Source organism: Eulemur rufifrons, chromosome 7, assembly GCF_041146395.1.
Source record: "Eulemur rufifrons isolate Redbay chromosome 7, OSU_ERuf_1, whole genome shotgun sequence".
NCBI lineage: Eukaryota > Metazoa > Chordata > Mammalia > Primates > Lemuridae > Eulemur > Eulemur rufifrons.
The window spans coordinates 203,715,592-203,732,167 of record NC_090989.1 but is presented as its reverse complement, the minus strand read 5'-3'; the positions used below and the strand labels follow the sequence as shown (position 1 = coordinate 203,732,167).

At 43.1% G+C, this 16,576-nt stretch overlaps 1 protein-coding gene across 3 annotated transcripts; it reads right to left on the bottom strand.

Annotated features, from left to right (window-relative positions):
• Positions 1 to 9,140: 9,140 nt before the first annotated feature.
• Positions 9,141 to 14,275, bottom strand: LOC138387138 (procathepsin L). 3 transcript variants are annotated; one of them, XM_069474043.1, is made up of 8 exons: positions 14,222 to 14,275; positions 12,950 to 13,086; positions 12,578 to 12,700; positions 12,331 to 12,477; positions 11,912 to 12,136; positions 11,217 to 11,379; positions 10,245 to 10,362; positions 9,141 to 9,461 (listed from the first exon to the last, which is right to left on the bottom strand). In XM_069474043.1, exons 2-8 carry the CDS (start codon positions 13,073 to 13,075, stop codon positions 9,362 to 9,364), a joined length of 1,002 nt encoding a protein of 333 aa, XP_069330144.1. In that variant the 5' UTR covers positions 13,076 to 13,086; positions 14,222 to 14,275; the 3' UTR covers positions 9,141 to 9,361. The 3 variants fall into 3 exon arrangements, with proteins under 3 accessions (XP_069330144.1, XP_069330143.1, XP_069330145.1); XM_069474042.1 differs by having other exon boundaries at positions 14,100 to 14,271; XM_069474044.1 differs by lacking the exon at positions 14,222 to 14,275 and having other exon boundaries at positions 12,950 to 13,087.
• Between the last annotated feature and the right edge of the window lie 2,301 nt (positions 14,276 to 16,576).

The following is a 16,576-nucleotide window of genomic DNA, read 5'->3' as shown; positions in this document are numbered from 1 at the left end:
TGCTGCTGTAGGCAATCTGAGTGATCGTCTCTGCAAATTCAGAAATCATGTGCAGAAATACTTGTACCAAATGAGGTTTAGGATAACACACCCAGCAGCAAGACAGATCAACAGAAGAGGCGATAGCACCAGGAAATCCTCACTGAGGAGTTGTCCCTCTATCCTATAGACAGAACAACAACAAAAAAAAAATTAGTGAAAATATCAACATTTTCATTTTTTTTTTCTTTTTCTCAAACAGAATACTTTAGATCGTCTAAGGCTGGCCCCTCCACACCCTGGTGTGATGGATGCAAGTTTTCACTTCTGACAATTTTAAAGCGATGTGAGTTGTCAGAGGCACTTCATAGGGTTCCTTCCACTTGCAGCTGGGACAGGGACCTGAAAGAGGCAAACTCATGCATAGTGGTTAGCACCTGACCCACTCATTTGACATAATGTTTTACTCTATTCTCTTTTACTTGTGGTTATATTACCATACTTACCTCAGGGTGCCACGAAGGGTCTCTCATAAACTATTTTTTTAGGGGCTTGACTTAAGCCTGCTTCTAAAGGGCTGCCCTTATCCAGAGGAGGGCAAGCAGCAACACCCTATCTTATTTTCGATGAGTTTCTTGTATCAATTGCAGGGGGCATGTAATTTCTCTTCTAGGTGTAGGGCAGCTTTGCTTACTTGCTGGGTTACCTGTGCTACAAAGGAGAGTCTATCATCACTCTTGCAAAATGTTGAGGGCTCCGTGGAGTGTGCTCCTGGGTCCTGTTGGCAGTGGGGTGTCTGTTGATGTCCTCACTGTAGGAGGAGGAGGTGCTGCTGAGCCGTCTCTGTAGCTGTCTGTCCACAGCCTCCATCACCAGCATGCTGTTCTTCATTTGCTTGGCCTCTTTCCCTGGATTGTTGCTGCCTGTCATCCTGTTATCCTTCAAGGCCTGTTCCCGTACGCATGCAGGAACTTAGCAAAGGCCCTGTCAGCTCCTGGTAGGAGCCCATTTCGGAGTGGGTTCCTCCAGAAGGATTCCGGTAACTTTAGATGCTCCTTTCTTTCCTCTGGGTAGGGCAAGCCTCTACCCAGCCTGAAAAACTATCTACCAATTCAAGCCTACGCATCTCAGTGAAACTGCCAGTCATTGAAAGGGTGGACCACCCCCATGTTGGGCTCCCTGTGTAGTGGGTCACCTTTCTGTCCTTGGACTGCCCTAAGCACATAAGCAGTTGTAAACACAGTCCTTTCAAATGAGACTCCACCAAATCCATCAAGGCATCATTCTCCCAATGTCTATATTCATGCAGGTGCCTCATAAGAGGCCGAACCAAAGTTTTCGGTAGGAGGTGAGTCTATGAGAATTCTGTTGTGCCATCCGAAATGTCAGAGCCCCAGTCTTTAGTTTTTAAGGGGGTCTAAATCTAGCTAGGGTCTTGAGGCCCCAAGGAACAGATCACCTCCAGCAGCCTCCTTAGCAGCTCTGCCAGTGGCCTGACTTCTTTTTGCCCTGCTGGCCACCTGATTAGGCTCAGCTATGGCCTGTATCGAGGCCATTATTTCAGTGGCACACTTAATATTCTTATTTCCTGCTGTCAGGAGACCCCTTTTCTTTCAAACGGTACTATAAACACGCACAATCATAAAAGCATATGAGAGTCTGTATAAACATTGACCTTTTTCCTCTTAATAACTACAACTCACCTTCCTGGGCTGATGTCCCAGGTGGCAGTGCCACTGCCGTGATCACTGCATATTCAGCCTCTTGTTGTCCATAAAGCTGCTCCCGTCATTAAAGAAGGATCCCAATCTTGCTCTGGCATTGGCTGATCTGACAGATCCATCCTGCTAGAATACAGTCTCCAGAACCTCTAAATGGTCATGTAAAGGCTCATTCTCTTTGGCTGGCAAAAGGGTGGCAGGATTGAGAATAGACACAACTCGCAAGTAGCTGTTACTGCCTGGAAGCACAGAGGCCATCCTCTCCCAATATTGTCCAGTTGCTTTGACAGGCCACTGGCCATAGGATGCCTCTCAGCATCTGTACTAAGACTCCAAGGCTCATTCTTTGTTTTTCTCCGTACAAGGGCTTTACCATCAATCTGAAGTCTGGGATCCAGATGCCTTTCCTAGGAACCCTAGACATGCTAATACAAGTTTACAAATCTGTCCAATTCTCGGTTCCTCAAGTCCCTTGCTAAGTTCCTATCAAACAGAGCAGGAGAGCCGTCTTAAACCCACGAGGCAACACAGTCCCATGATCCTGCCTTTAAACGTAACTGAGTACCATTCAAATGCCCCAGCTGCTGCCTGTGGCTATCTCACTGCTGCATGGCCCCTCCCTTGCTGTGCCCTGTCTGGCCGGCACAGCTGGGGCCAGGGAAAGGGCCCTCCCCACTGGACCTCTTCTGTCCACACGGCTTGGCACCAATGGAATCCCCACTGTCAATTTTTTCCAGGCTTCCTGTGGGGATATTTGGAGGCAAGGGGCTCTGGCCCCCTCCTTCGCCATCCGAGTCCTGGACTTAAAAAATTTTTTTTCTCTCCTGGGGGCTTCTTGCTACCTGGACACTTTTGCAACTGTGGGACAATGTTCCTTTCAAGGTCCTTCTCCTTTACAAAAAGTCAGTCTGGGGCGGCTTTTTTGCCCATTCGTTTTGACTGTCTCAAGGACCCTGCTGGTTGTCCTTGCACATTCAAGCCTCCTATTTGATATTGCCGCAGATTGCCTGCCCTGGCTATGGGTTCTCTTGGGCCCAAATGGAGTTTGCTGCCGGTAGAGACCATTCCGAACCCCAAGTCATAATTTACTGGGAGTGGGATTGAAGAGTTAGTTCAGGCGGTGCCTGGCCCCTCCCATGGTGCCAAGATGGCAGCAGTGGCAGGTGTTCCTTCCCCTTGCTGTGCCCCCTCGGTGGCGGGCCACATGCACCAGTCCTCCCTCCTGCCAGGTCCGCCCCTGGGCTGTGGCTCCACCCGGTGCCTCACCCTGGCCAGCTGTGGAGGTTCCAGTGGGGGCAGGAAGACTTCATTTATCAAAAATCATACAAACACAGATCATTTTGTATTCCCTAAACAATGAGTTTATCTGAAGCAGAGAGCTTGAGACTCAACATTTTAACTCTTTAGTGGCAGGTAGACCATTTGAGCTCTGAATTTTAAAAGAACCAACAGCTCAGAATAAACCATGGACCATCAACCACCACTTTTCCTCCCACTCCAGGCAAGGAGTATCATAATAATCTTTTAGACATAGGTATAAAAACTCACAATCAAACACAAACAATATAGAGAATTCTCAACACAATCTAAAATGCCAAGGCCTATCAATTAAGTGGGAATTTTAATTTAAAGGCCGCTTCTCCTCACACTCCAGCATGTGCATTGGATTACAATAACACCATTCTCTTTACACATAGGTTTGTAGCTATGAATTAACCATTTGGCCAAATTTTTTCCCAAGGGACTCTGAGATGGAGCTTTCCTATGTTGCAACAAAACTTTACAAACAAACAAACACAGACAATACAGGGACACCCCAACACAAAATGCCATGGCTGACCAAATGGAAACCACAAAAGGAGAACTGAATTCTCAGTTGAGAGTCGGCATCTTCTAATCCAAAAGGGGACAAACCGAGAACCAAATTCTCTCAGACGAAAGAACCAACATCTCTCAATCTCCCCTGGTACCCTGGGAACTGCAAATGAGCTCAATCCAAACCAGGCTCTCTAGTTCCACTCAACCTCTTGACTTCCAACCCCAAATCGGTGTCTCAAAACAAATCCAACAGGGAGGTCTGGACCACTCCCCATATGGGTGGAAACAGGGTCTTGGCATCCCGGGGAACTTTACTTATAAATGGCCGTGGCTGTTGTGATGCTTTCCAAATCTGTTTCCTTCTTCTCAACCCAGTTCAGGTTGTGGGGAGCTACATCTACTTTGGGGAGATGAAGATGGGCGTTCGCTGGAGCTAAAACAGGCTCTGGCATCCGCTGGGGCTGTCCCTTGCTCTCTCACCTCAAAAAGAAGTTGCTCCTACCTGTGAAGACTCATGGCTTTGACCCAGGGCTGCTCCCTCCCTCTTCCAGCAGTTGTGGGGTGCCATTCCTCCAGAGCACCAATGGGCACCCCCCCGCAGAGATGCCAAATTCTGTTACTGAAAGTTCGGCACTTGTCCCCGAGGCTGCATCAGAAGAATGAGGACAAGTGGTTTGAGGAGAAGGAAAGAGGAGTTTATTAATCTGCCAGCAAATGCAGTGGCTGGTAGACTCCCATCTCAAACTACCAACGTCTTCAGTCTGTAAGGATCTTAATTGTCTTTCTTTTCCATAAAATATCACATTGGTCCATTACATTGATGACATTATGCTTATTGGAACTAGTGAGTATGAAGTAGCAACTATTCTAGACTTACTGGTAGGACATTTGTGTGTCAGCGGGTAGAAAATAAATCCTACAAAAATTCAGGGGCTGTCTATATCAGTGAAATTTCTAGGTGTCTGGTGCTAAGATATCCCTTCTAAGATAAAGAGTAAGTTGTTGCATCTAGCCCCTCCTACAACCAAGAAAAGGCACCACCACCTCAGGGCTTCTTTGGATTTTGGAGGCAACAAATGCCTCTTTTGGGTGTGCTAGCTCTCACCCATTTACTAAGTAACCCAACAAGCTGCTAGTTTTGTGTGGGGCCCAGAAAAGAGAAGGCTTTGCAACTGGTCCAGCCTCCAGTGCAAGCTGCTCTGCACTTGGGCTATGTGATCCAGTAGACCCAATGGTGTGCAAAGTGTTAGTGGCAGATAGAGATGCTGTCTGGGGCTGTTGGCATGCCCTAACAGACAAATCATAGAGGGCACCCTTAGGATTTTGGAGCATGCTGGCCTCTGCTGAATACTAGTCTCCTTTTGAGAAACAGAAGCTTGTTACTAGGCCGTATTAGACTGCTCAATCATGGGCCACCTAGTTACCTGAGACCAGAGCTGCCTGTCATGTTGTCTGACCACCAAGCCATAGTTAGGTGTGCACAGTGGCACTTCAATGTCAAATGGAAGTGGTATACACTTGGCCTTCCATATCTGTGGGTTTTGCATCTGTGGATTCAACTAACCTTGCATAGAAAATATTTGAAAAAAAAAAAAAAAGAAAGGACAGTTGTGTCTGTACTGAACATGTACAGACTTCTTTTTCTTGTCATTATTTCTAAACAATATAGTATAACAATTATTTACATAACATTTACATTGTATTAGGTATTATAAGTAATCTAGATATGATTTAAAGTATACAGGACGATATGCATAAGTTATATGCACATACTATACCATTTTATATAAGGGACTTGAGTGATCTGTGGAATTTGGTATCTACAAGGAGTCCTGGAACCAATCCCCCAAGGATACCAACCATGTACGTGATTTGGCCTGAGCAGGGCTTGGAGGCCTAAGTAAGTTACAGGAGGAAGTGGCTTAAACACTGATGGTCCCCACTCCTGTTACATTACCTTCTGTCTCCCAGCCCACACGTATGGCCTCATTGGGAGTTCCCTATAATCAACTGACTGAGGAAGAGAAAACTCAGGCCTGGTTTATAGATGTTTCTGCAAAATACTCAGTCAGTAACCAAAGGTGGACAGCTACAGCACTGTAGCCCCTTTCTGGGACATACCTGAAGGACAGTGGTGAAGGGAAACAGAATGTCAAGCAGTGCACCTGATCATTCATTTTGCTTAGAAGGATAAATGGTCCGATATATGATTATATAACAACTCACGGCCAATGGCCAGAGATTTGGCTGGGTGGTCGAGGACAAATTGGTGACAAAGTGGTATGGGGAATATATATGTGGATAAACCTCTCTGAATGGGTGAAAGTGTGAAGATTTTTGTAATTCCATGTGAATTCTCACCAAAGGGTGACCTCAGCAGAGGAAGATTTCAATAACCAAGTGGAGAAAATGGCCCATGTTGTAGATACCAATCAACCTCTTTCCCTAGCCACCCTGTTGTCACCCAATGGGCTCATGAACAAAGTGGCCGTGGTGGCAGGGCTGGAGGTTATGCACGGGCTAGCAACATGAGAACGTAAGCTCCACAGGGAGAAACCGTGACTGTTTGCTTCACTCTTGTGTCCCCAGAACCCAGCACAGCGCTGTTGTGTAGGTGTCCAATAAACACAGTTAACCCTGGAACAACACAGACTTGAACTGTGTGGGTCCACTTATACACAGACTTTCTCCACCTTTGCCACCCTGAGACAGCAAGACCAACCCCTCCTCTTCCTCCTTCTGTTTAGCCTACTCAATGTGAAGACAATGGTAAAGAACTTTATGATGATCCACTTGCATTTAATGAATAAATATATTTTCTCTTCCTTATGATTGTCTTAATAACATTTTCATTTCTCTAGGTTATTGTAAGAATACAGTGTTGGATATAACACATATACAGTTAATCAACTATTTATATTATCAATAAAGCATCCAGTTAACAGTACGCTACCAGTAGTTAAGTTTTAAGGGAGTTAAAAATTATATGCAGATTTTCAATGGCACAGGGGTTGGTGCCCCTAACCCTGTGTTGCCCAAGGGTCAATTGTACTTGATGTGTAAATAATGAAAATTTTAAAATGTAGTACTAAGGAAAGAGCCCATGGAGCAGCTATTGGTAATAGTTGTACTTACTTACTTAAAAATAGAGATGATTATGAACACCTGTGAAATCCAGTGTTTACAATGGAGTGGCTTGGGACACGTACATATAGACACCAGTTATATGCCACATGATGTTTTGGTCAATGATAATGCTGTATTTTTACCAAGCCTTTTCTGTTTAGATATGTTTAGATACACAAATACTTTCCATTGTGTTACACTTGCCTAAAGTATTCAGTACAGTGACATGCCGTACAGGTTTGTAGCATAGGAGCGATGGGCTATACCATATAGCCAAGTTGTATAGTAGGCTGTACCATAGAGGTTTGTGTAAGGACGACACACTATGATGTTCACAAAAGGACGAAATTACCTAACAACACATTTCTCAGAACATATCTCTGTCATTATGCAAGACATGACTCTGTGTGTGTGTATATAATTACTAATATTAATTTTTTTAAATCTGAGTTTCTTTGCTTTAGACTTTTGTATCAGTCAAAAGGGAAGTGAATTTAGAAAACACACCCAGTTTCAAAACACAAATGTGGAATAAATGTGAGTGGAGGTTTCCTAATTACTCGGAGTCCTTCCCCTCTGGTAAGATGTCTAAGTGTTGCAGCTATGCTTCCACATCAGCAGATTCCTCCCTCATCATATGCTGAATCAGTTCTATCTTTCCATTCTTTACGTCCTCTGCAATTTAAATTAGGTAACAAACTATTATGTTGGAGTATAGGAAATACTGGTAGTTAACTGTGTGCTACACACTTGATTTTTCAAGTCTATTGACTTCTTTGAAAAATGCTTTCAGACGATACATGTGGTTAGAACTTTTCATATGTTTTTAAAATTTTTTTTTTTTTTGAGACAGGATCTTGTTCTGTTGCAGAGCTATGTGCAGTGGTGTCAGCCTAGCTCACTGCAAATTCAAACTCCTGGGCTCAAGTGATCCTCCTGCCTCAGCCCCCCAAGTAGCTGGGGCTACAAGAATGCACCACCATACCTGGTCCATTTGTAAAATATGTTAAAGGTCTTTAAAAAATGACAAAACCTTATATCTCTATTTCAGTTTAGATATCTGAGGAGTGCTCTGTTTTGGCAGACTTGAAACTTTAATACTCAAATAAAAAGCCATCACACTTTCATTCAATTCAGCGCCTAGATGTTCCTTAAAGCCCTGGCTGTTGTTTGGGGACTGGACAGGAGCTAACCTACTGCTATGCTGCAAGGCAACGTAAAGGAGTCCCTTCTCAGAAAACTCAGACCGAGTGTGGCAGACTGGATTTTTCCAGAGATGGCCGTGGACCAATGCTATCGAAGGTCTTGTGGGATGTAAGGTGCCACTTGCCCCCTTACCTCTCATTCCCTTCACAGTGGATTACCCTTTGATTAAGTATTTCACCAGCTTATCCCTTGTATTCTTATTTGATTCAGGGAACACAAGATTTTTAAACACACACAGCTGCTTCTCAGCCTGCAGCATGCAGGTGTATTTTTACTATATTTTTTCCTGCTAATAAAAATACACTTTCTGCCAAACAAGTTAAAGAAAATAATCACCCATAAACCACCCAGAAGTTTGGTGTATTTCCTGCCAGTCTTTTAAATATACAAATATATTATTTTACTTATATTTACTTCCTGTGGAACTATATGCTTAGCCTATTTTGTTGCCTTTCAGACTTATTTTTATTTCAGGGGTAGGTAAACAAAATCTAAATTTGGCCTAGTGACTTCTGGCCTTTCACTTGTGATCTCTCACCCTTCTTCTACCAGAGGACTATTTAACCTAATCTCTTGTGGACCATGAACACATTTCTCCAGCTATTATATCACCAAACACCCAAGATTTGTTAACCACAACCATAAAATTTACTTTTGCTAACACTGGGTAACAAGCGAGGCTTTCCAAGAAGAGCCATATGGAATGTCATCAGAGACTAGACCGAATAAAAATAAAACAGCATTAGTAATCTAATTGCATCTGGTCCTTCCTCGGCCTGCAGAATGGTCACAGGGTCTTCACCAGTAATTCAGGGAGATGCTCCAGTAATTAATGATGTGACTTTCATCACATAACCGACCGTCTCGAGTCAAAGGAGGAGGATTTCCTTTTCTGTTATCTAAACCCACCTCTAAATATGTTATGTCAACTCACTTTTCTAAAAAGTGAATTGTTTTTTATCTTTACTAAAACAATTTACCTTTGTCCTTCCAAATTGTTTGTCAAATTTTGGTAGATTCCAGAGTTGCATCACACACAGCCAATGGGCAGCTGACATAAAATCTGTACATTTATAAACTATAAGAACCAGAATGTCACCCAGCATCTTTCTCTTAACATGCCACTGACACACTGAGTTATGTCTTCAGAGCCCAATTATATATTTCCTGACTACACAAAAAGTTAATGCATTAAAAACAGAAAGAAGGCTACCTTTACATAACGAATTAAAATTTATTTTAAAAGGTAAAATTTTAGACATCTTTTTAAAAAGTGAAAATTCAAAAGTCTTAGAATTAAGCAATGAGCTTTGATATCATAAAGCTGTTTATAACAGTAATTAAAGTAGTGGTAACATTTTACCCTTGTAAAAATGTCACAGAATTCAAATCACAACTTGGATCCACAATGATTCAAGTGTTTTATCTTATACAATAAGGGTTCAGTCAATTTTAAGATAAATTTCCAACGCATGCTGCACTGAAGTCCTTGCTCATTACCGTCCATCAGCTCACACAGTAGGATAGCTGGCCGATGTGGCGATTCCACAGTGGTTGTTTCTGTCTTTGGCTATTTTTACATAGCCGTTCCAGCCCCACTCTGGACCCCAGCTGAAAGAGAAGCAAATTTTCTGTTTTATACAAAGAATCAAAAAGCAATTAGCTTCATTAATAATAGCTAATACTTAGATTAGTGCCTGACACGTGGTAAGCACGATTTAAGTGCTATTATATCTCTTTATAAATGTATTGATTCCTGTGGGTCACACTTGATTTTTCAAGTCTATTGGCTTCTTTGAAAAAATGCCTTCAGACAATACATGTAGTTTAGAACTTTTTTAAGATAGGAAACTGAGGCAGAACTGGGATTCTAATGTAGCAGTCTATCTCCACATGCTATCTTATCTCATCACATCTCAACTGAAGAACTTTGGTTGTGAAAATTGATACAACCCTCAAAGCCTCTGAGAGCTGAAGAGTAAAATTCAATGGCAGGGCATCAAATGACAGCAGAAAGGACACACATAGGCAACTGGACTCCTGGACAATCTTTCAGATTTAAGAATCCACAGAGGCCTGTGTTCTGCTTGTTGAAAAATTGGGGACATAAAAAGGAAATCAGCCCTCAACCCTACAGGTCCACAGTTTTTCTGAAACCCTGGAGGCCAGATGTGTTTCAGAATTAGGATAATTTTCAGAGTTTAGTAAGAAGATGTTACAAATACATATTCATAACCACAAGCTTGGTACAGAATTTTATAAGCAGACAATGATACTTCTGTGTTTACTCTAAGTGGAAGAAAGACTTGCGGGATTTCAAAATTGACCTCTTGTGGACTTGTACCCAAATACTGATTCCAAACAAGAATTTCCTTTACAATTTAAAATTTATACCTGTTCTTGACAAGCCAATATTTATTATTATTTGAGTCTGTTCCTTCAAAACCATAGCCAACCACCAGGACACCGTGATCCAGGTCTTTGCTGCTACACTCCGGTTCATAATATATGCCTGGGAGAGTAAAATCAACACTGGAGTGAGAAGCTTCAAGTGACAGTGACCCACCCTATCACTCACAGTAAGAACATCTCCAAATTCAGTGAAATGTCAAACAAATTCCAAATAAGGACTTAAAACAATAGCTGATAAAGCAAAATGTCACCCTTAATTCAACAGAAACCAACAAACTTCTTCAGATATCTACCACACAAAGGAAAAAAAAAAAAGAAACCAACAAACTAAGTTCAAGATATTTTCTACTAAAAAAAAAAAAAAAAAATTCCAAAAAATAAGACCTATTGTTTTCAAGGTTAAGGTGACTTAGGCACTTATCCCCTAGCCCAAATACCAATTTGCGTAACTCCTTTCTACTACTAGGATGTCACTCTAAAATAGTACTAAAACAAAAAAACTTGAGGGGAGGTCTTTATAGTCCTAATTACAGAAGTGAAAAACCCTAAGAGACAGGGTCTTGCTTTGTTATTCAGGCCAGAGTGCAGTGGTCTGATCATAGCTCACTCAAATTCCTGGCCTCAGGGGATCCTCCCAAAGTGTTGGGATTACAGGCATGAGCCACCATGCTGGCCATAAAAAAGTTTTAGAAAAAAGGCCAAAAATTAGAGAACAGTTATTAGGTAAATTAGGTTCTATCTATAGGATGAATTACACAGCCATCTAAAAGTATTTATGAAGAGTTTGTAATCATGAGAAAGTGCTTTATTATGTCAAATGGAAACATCACTCTGTTCAACACACAAACTCAAAATTCTATAGTCCTAGAAAGCAGGAGTCTATACCAAAGAGTCAATCATAGTGGTGTTTTCCAATTCTGCCTAAATGTCTGTAACAAAATGACAAATACCTACCTGATTTATAGAACTGGAAGGACACATGGCCTGCATCAATAGCAACAGAAATGGGCCCCACAGTAGCCACTGCCTTCATCAGAGCCTTCTCCCGAACAGGGACATCCACGAAACCAGTGTCATTAGCAACAGAATTCTCAGGCTTGTATTTACAGACTTCATCCTTTTAAAATTAAATACAGTGTAAGGGAAAAAGACTTGATCACTAACATTTACCTCCTAGAGAACATGAGTTCTAGAACCAAAACATTCAGCAATTTGCACCTTATGATTTCCAAGTCAACACTCTTATAAATCATCTCAGGAAGTGAAACCTTATTAGTTCATTTGAAACTGAAAAATTAGCTAACGTTTCTTCAATGAGACTGCCTAAGTTGGCCTGTCCATAAGAAATTTTTCACAATGGAGAAATTTCTACTATATTTGGAATGGTTTGCTTATTCTCCACGTTACATAGAAGAACAGCTAGCTCTATGTAAACCATCTCATCAGAAAACTGATCTGTACGGAGAGTTTGTAGACATAGACTGTACCATCTAAAATATGAATTTTTTTAAATTTCTATTTTTTTTCTTTTAGCAAATAAGTTGACCAGAGATAAAATGTGAATTCTGAAAAAGGTGTCTTATCTCTCGAAAAGTTCAACTTTCCAAATGCAGAGCTGGAATGACAAGAAAGTAAGAGGCCTCATTTACCTTTGCCATATATGGGTAGGAGGTTTCAGAGTCCAGGCCTCCGTTCTCCTTAACATACTCAAAGGCAAAGTTCATCAGGCCACCATCACAGCCATGATTGCCTTGAGGCCGAGAGCAGTCCACCAGGTTCTGCTCACTCAGTGAGACAATTTTGCCAGTTTTCCGGAACATCTGTCCTTCAAGAGCACCAGTTGAACTAAAAGCCCAACAAGAACCACACCGACCCTGAAAAAGGAATAAAAAAATCTGTCAGTTTACAAGACAAATACAAAACTGACAATAGGCCATATATCTGAATACTCTTAAAAAAAAAAACCCAGGAAACTACATGGCACTCCACAGTCTACCAAAGCAATGACACCAATTCTTTCTTGGCTTTCCTGTGGGAGATGGAAGGTCTGAATCTGACAGCGTCTTACCTGATTCTTCACAGGAGTCACATAGCCTTTCTCTCTCCAGTCCACAGATTTGGGGACCTCATGAAACAGAGGCTCTTGGAACACTTTCCCCTTCTTGTACTTCTGGTTTCGAAAGCCGTTCATCACTTGCCTGAATTCTTCATTGGTCTTCAAGGAAAAGTAAATAAAATGTTGCAAAGCAAGAGATTATTTTGATAAAGAACTGAGGAGAGGAAGACCAGAGTTCGGCAATCCACACCACACTCACCATGTCACCAAAGGCGTTCATTGCCATGGTGAAGCCGTGTTTCCCTTGGCTGTATTCCCCATTGTGCAGTTCAATCATTTTCATATTCTTCTCCCACACTGCTCTCCTCCATCCTTCTTCATTCTAGAGGCAAACACATAACTGATGGTCTTTATTTCTACCTAAAACCCAACCCATGCTCACCAACTGGATTTGCAGACAAAGATGGAAGGGAAACCATAGCCAAAGATGGCTTGATTCTTCTGGGAATTGTTTATTTCATTAGGTTATTGGTAAGAGCCGGCCCCTAGAAGCTAGTCTCTGGCTACAAACTCGCAACAGCAAGGACCATTCTCTCTGGAGTCCCTCTGAACAGTTTCAGATGTTACCAACCGTGCCATATAGTCTCCTATGTGTAGCCTTCCACTGGTACCACTGCGTATCTAAATTCTGATCAAGTTTTGGAGTAGCTGAGGCTATTCCCAAGCAAAAGGTAGCCAGGAAGAGTGAAGGATTCATGTCTCAAAAACCTAGGAAGAGAAAAGAAATGAGAATTTGACGAAGCCAATCCTTTTAAAAGGCCATCTTACTCTCTATTGAAAGCTTGCAGCCACCATGATGGACTAGAAAACATTTAAATTATCTTTTCAAGTATAAACACAAGGACTGTGGAAAGGCTGAGGATGTGGGTAGAGAAAAACAGGCCATACCCTTAGGAAAAAACAAGAGTATGTGATTCACCCACCAAAATGAAAACCAGCCTGACAAGTGCTATAGGAACTTAAACAGACTTCATTGTAATAGTGCAATAATAATTTAGATTTTTATAAGGGTCTCATTGTACCTATGGGTCAAAATCTTACGGCAACAACTAGGAAACACGGAACGATTGGTCCAAGTGATTTACCAACAGCACCGAGGTCGCCCAAGTAAAACCTCACTAATGAGGACGTCTGATCCCAAGTAGGGGCAAAGGGATCTCCAACAGTTGGGAGGCCATCTCACACCTTCTTGACTAATGCATGGCAGGTGAGATACGTCTTTCAACCTCCCTTTCTCGAATGAAACCTTTCTGGAATGCCTTCCCAGGAGAAACTGGGCAGGAGAGCATCCACCGCTCCGGCGGACCCAAGCTTGGGCCTGTGTTGCCAACACTCCTACCCACTCCCCCACACCAGGGACAGGGTCACGTGGCCGCGGCGCTGGAAGTCAGAGCCCCCAGAGCCAGCGCCCGGAGAGCAGGAGGCAAGTCCCGAGGCTCCGGGCCAGCTACCCGCCGGAGGCGTGCCGCCTGCTCCCGCCCTCTGCAGGCGCCTGCTGCGGCCACAGGATGTTTGCGGCGGCCCGGCGTGCGGGGGGCGAGCCGCTTTGTCTGACCCCGGCAGGCCCAGAGATAACGCGGCTCGGAGACCGCCCGGCTGCTATACCCGTTCCCTCCGCAGCCCGAAATGTGACTGATCTACACAACCTGGGAACCCCCCCTCACCCCGAGTGGTCTCGGTGCCTCCCTGGGGTCCCCAACCGCCCTCCTCCATTTCCCCACCTCAAGGCTGGCAGAGTTCAGGGCAGACGTTCTCGTGCTCCCTCCTCCACAATGTTTCTGCATGGGGTCCCTTCCTCCAGTCCCAGCTCCCGCCGCAGCTCCGCCTGGCCAGGAGCGCTCACCTGCGGCGCTCTTAGCTGCGCAGGCGCACTCTACGGACGCAAGTTCAATATTGCCGAGGCCGCCGTTCTGGCCCGGCGGCGCCTGACTTGGACTTTAAGGCCTCAGGCGGCTGGCCTCGCCCCCACAGTCTGCCCGCGCTGCTATTGGCTGCGCCTGCCGCTGGGCGGGGCCTCCGGGCGCCCTGACCCAGCACGTGACACTACCGAGTCCCTACCTGTCCAGGAGCTGGGTGCGCCTGCCCCGGTGGACCCGGGGGTAGGGATGCTGGGAACCCTGGGGCCATGCAGAGGACAGTCAAGCTCCTCCCTGGAGGATCAGATACACTAAGTACCCCGACTTAATGTGCTGGGCGGGTGGTTCATGAAAAGAAGTTAACAGCGAGCCCGGTGTGGATTTTCAGCCTAACCCTGTTTTTCCTTTAGTCCTATAGTTTTTTGTTAAAATATCTTGTAGGGCCGAGAGCCAGTATGCTAGTGGCTCCTGTTTGATCCACAGCAAACGTGGACTCGGTTGGAGGAATGCAGAGCCCGCTCGCAGAAGCATTATATCCCCGTTTCTGGTGGGAGGCAGCTGGGTTCTAGAAGAATCTGGTAGGGAAGGGCGTCCCCCACAGCCGTGATGGGGTGGTCAAGACCCGGCCCTAGGAGGGACGCGCGGGCTGACTGAGTGTCCAGCGGCCGCGTGGCGTTTTGTAACGTGTCCTTTCGTGTGTTCTCCGTTCAGGGATTCTCTCCTCGCAGGACTGTCTCAAACCTTTCAGAGGCCAGTTATTTACAGAAAAAATTGGCGAAAAGTAGTTGAGAATGATGGAAACTGCTTTTAACTTTCCTATTCTTTGTATTATGGATGATGTGTTCCTCGGTATCCGAAGTGCTTCTCTTGATATTTAGTTCAGTAAATTTAATATATCAGGGCTGAGGTTATACAGCTTGAGGAATTGTTTTAGATGGAGAAAAAATATATAGCTAAGGATTTAAGGAAATTCAGAAACATTTCTAATTTTTTTATATTATAAAATTAATATATAAAATCTATAAACTGCTTTTTTAAGAAACATATTCATTATAGAAAATATATTGTAGAAAATAAATACCCCTTCACCCTTCCTCTATAACCCTTTTCTAGGCATATTTTTTTTTTTTACAAAAATGGAGTCATAGTCTTTGATTTGTAAACTCTTACTTAAAAATTAAATTGAATAAATATATACAATTTTTATTTGTCAATTTAAAAACAAAAAACCTGTTAACCTTTCAGAGGCACGATTAGATAAATGTTTTTAAAAATCAATTTATTAAAAATTTCATTTACATCCTTTGAAGTAGAAGCTTATCCCTCATACACAACCAAGGACAGAAGCTCTCACATGTTTACAAAAGTATACTGTATCACAAATAGCTGGAGGTTTTTGTTTTTGTTTTAAAAAATTAATCGTTGTGCTCAACACAGTCATTCATGCATGACAATAAATGAAGACCACCCATGAGAACAAACAGAAGCTGTATATTCAGAACTTGTTATAACAAGAGAGACAATTCAAAGTCAGGGGAAAGGAAAAGCTTTAGTAGGAAAAAGGCTTTAGTAGGAAAAAGGCGACACTTTGGGTACCTCTTGATTGGAGATTGATGTCACGGAGAAGCTGGAGAAGGGATAACCAGAAACGGGGCATCTTATGTGACTGGTTTGGGGAGCATATTTGGCATTCTCTGGTTTGTCCTGGGTTGGAAGTAAAGGCAATAATAAGGAAGTTGTTCACTGTTGAGTAAGTCCTTCCTGTTCTGAGCTGGTCTCTGCAGATATTATGTTTTTTTCGTCTGTGTGTCAGGGTTCTATTGCCATATAGTCTGGCCATTGTCTGTTTGTTTACTCAGTCTATCACAAGAAATCTGAGTTATTCTAACACGTGGGTTTTTCAGTTGCCCTTGGGTCACAGCTCCCTAAGATTGCATAGAGTGGAAAAACCTGCCACTGCATTAAGATGTGTGCTTTGAGCAACAGCCTGACAGCAGGCTGAGTGGCAGGTGCTGCTCTGAAGAATGGCATCGCCTTTGTTTCTTGGAATGTGAGACAAATGCAGTGGAGAAAACGTGGATCCTTTTCATACTAACGGTGCCCAAAATCTAAAATTAAACTAAGAAATATCTAAATTCAAGAGAAGTATGGGAGAAAGCCATTAAGCAAGAAAGTGGAAGATGTGATTGCTCCAATTTATGACATCTATCTATACATAATCTCTTAAATAATGGATTATAGAAATGTGGTATTGCTAGCCATTTTGTTCCTTTTCCTACTCTTCTATTCCCATTTCCTTGCAGAATAATTTTGATGGGTGATAATTTTTAAAATGGTCACAT

Bases quoted from the DNA above. Each gene is read 5' to 3' on its own strand.
- LOC138387138 (XM_069474043.1), bottom strand. From the start codon at position 13,075: ATGAATCCTTCACTCTTCCTGGCTACCTTTTGCTTGGGAATAGCCTCA. The intron at 12,137-12,330 runs GTAAGACGCTGT...TTCCTTTTTCAG, and splicing joins TGACTCCTGTGAAGAATCAG to GGTCGGTGTGGTTCTTGTTG. The intron at 9,462-10,244 runs GTATAAATTTTA...CTTCTCTTTCAG, and splicing joins TATTGGCTTGTCAAGAACAG to CTGGGGTCCAGAGTGGGGCT.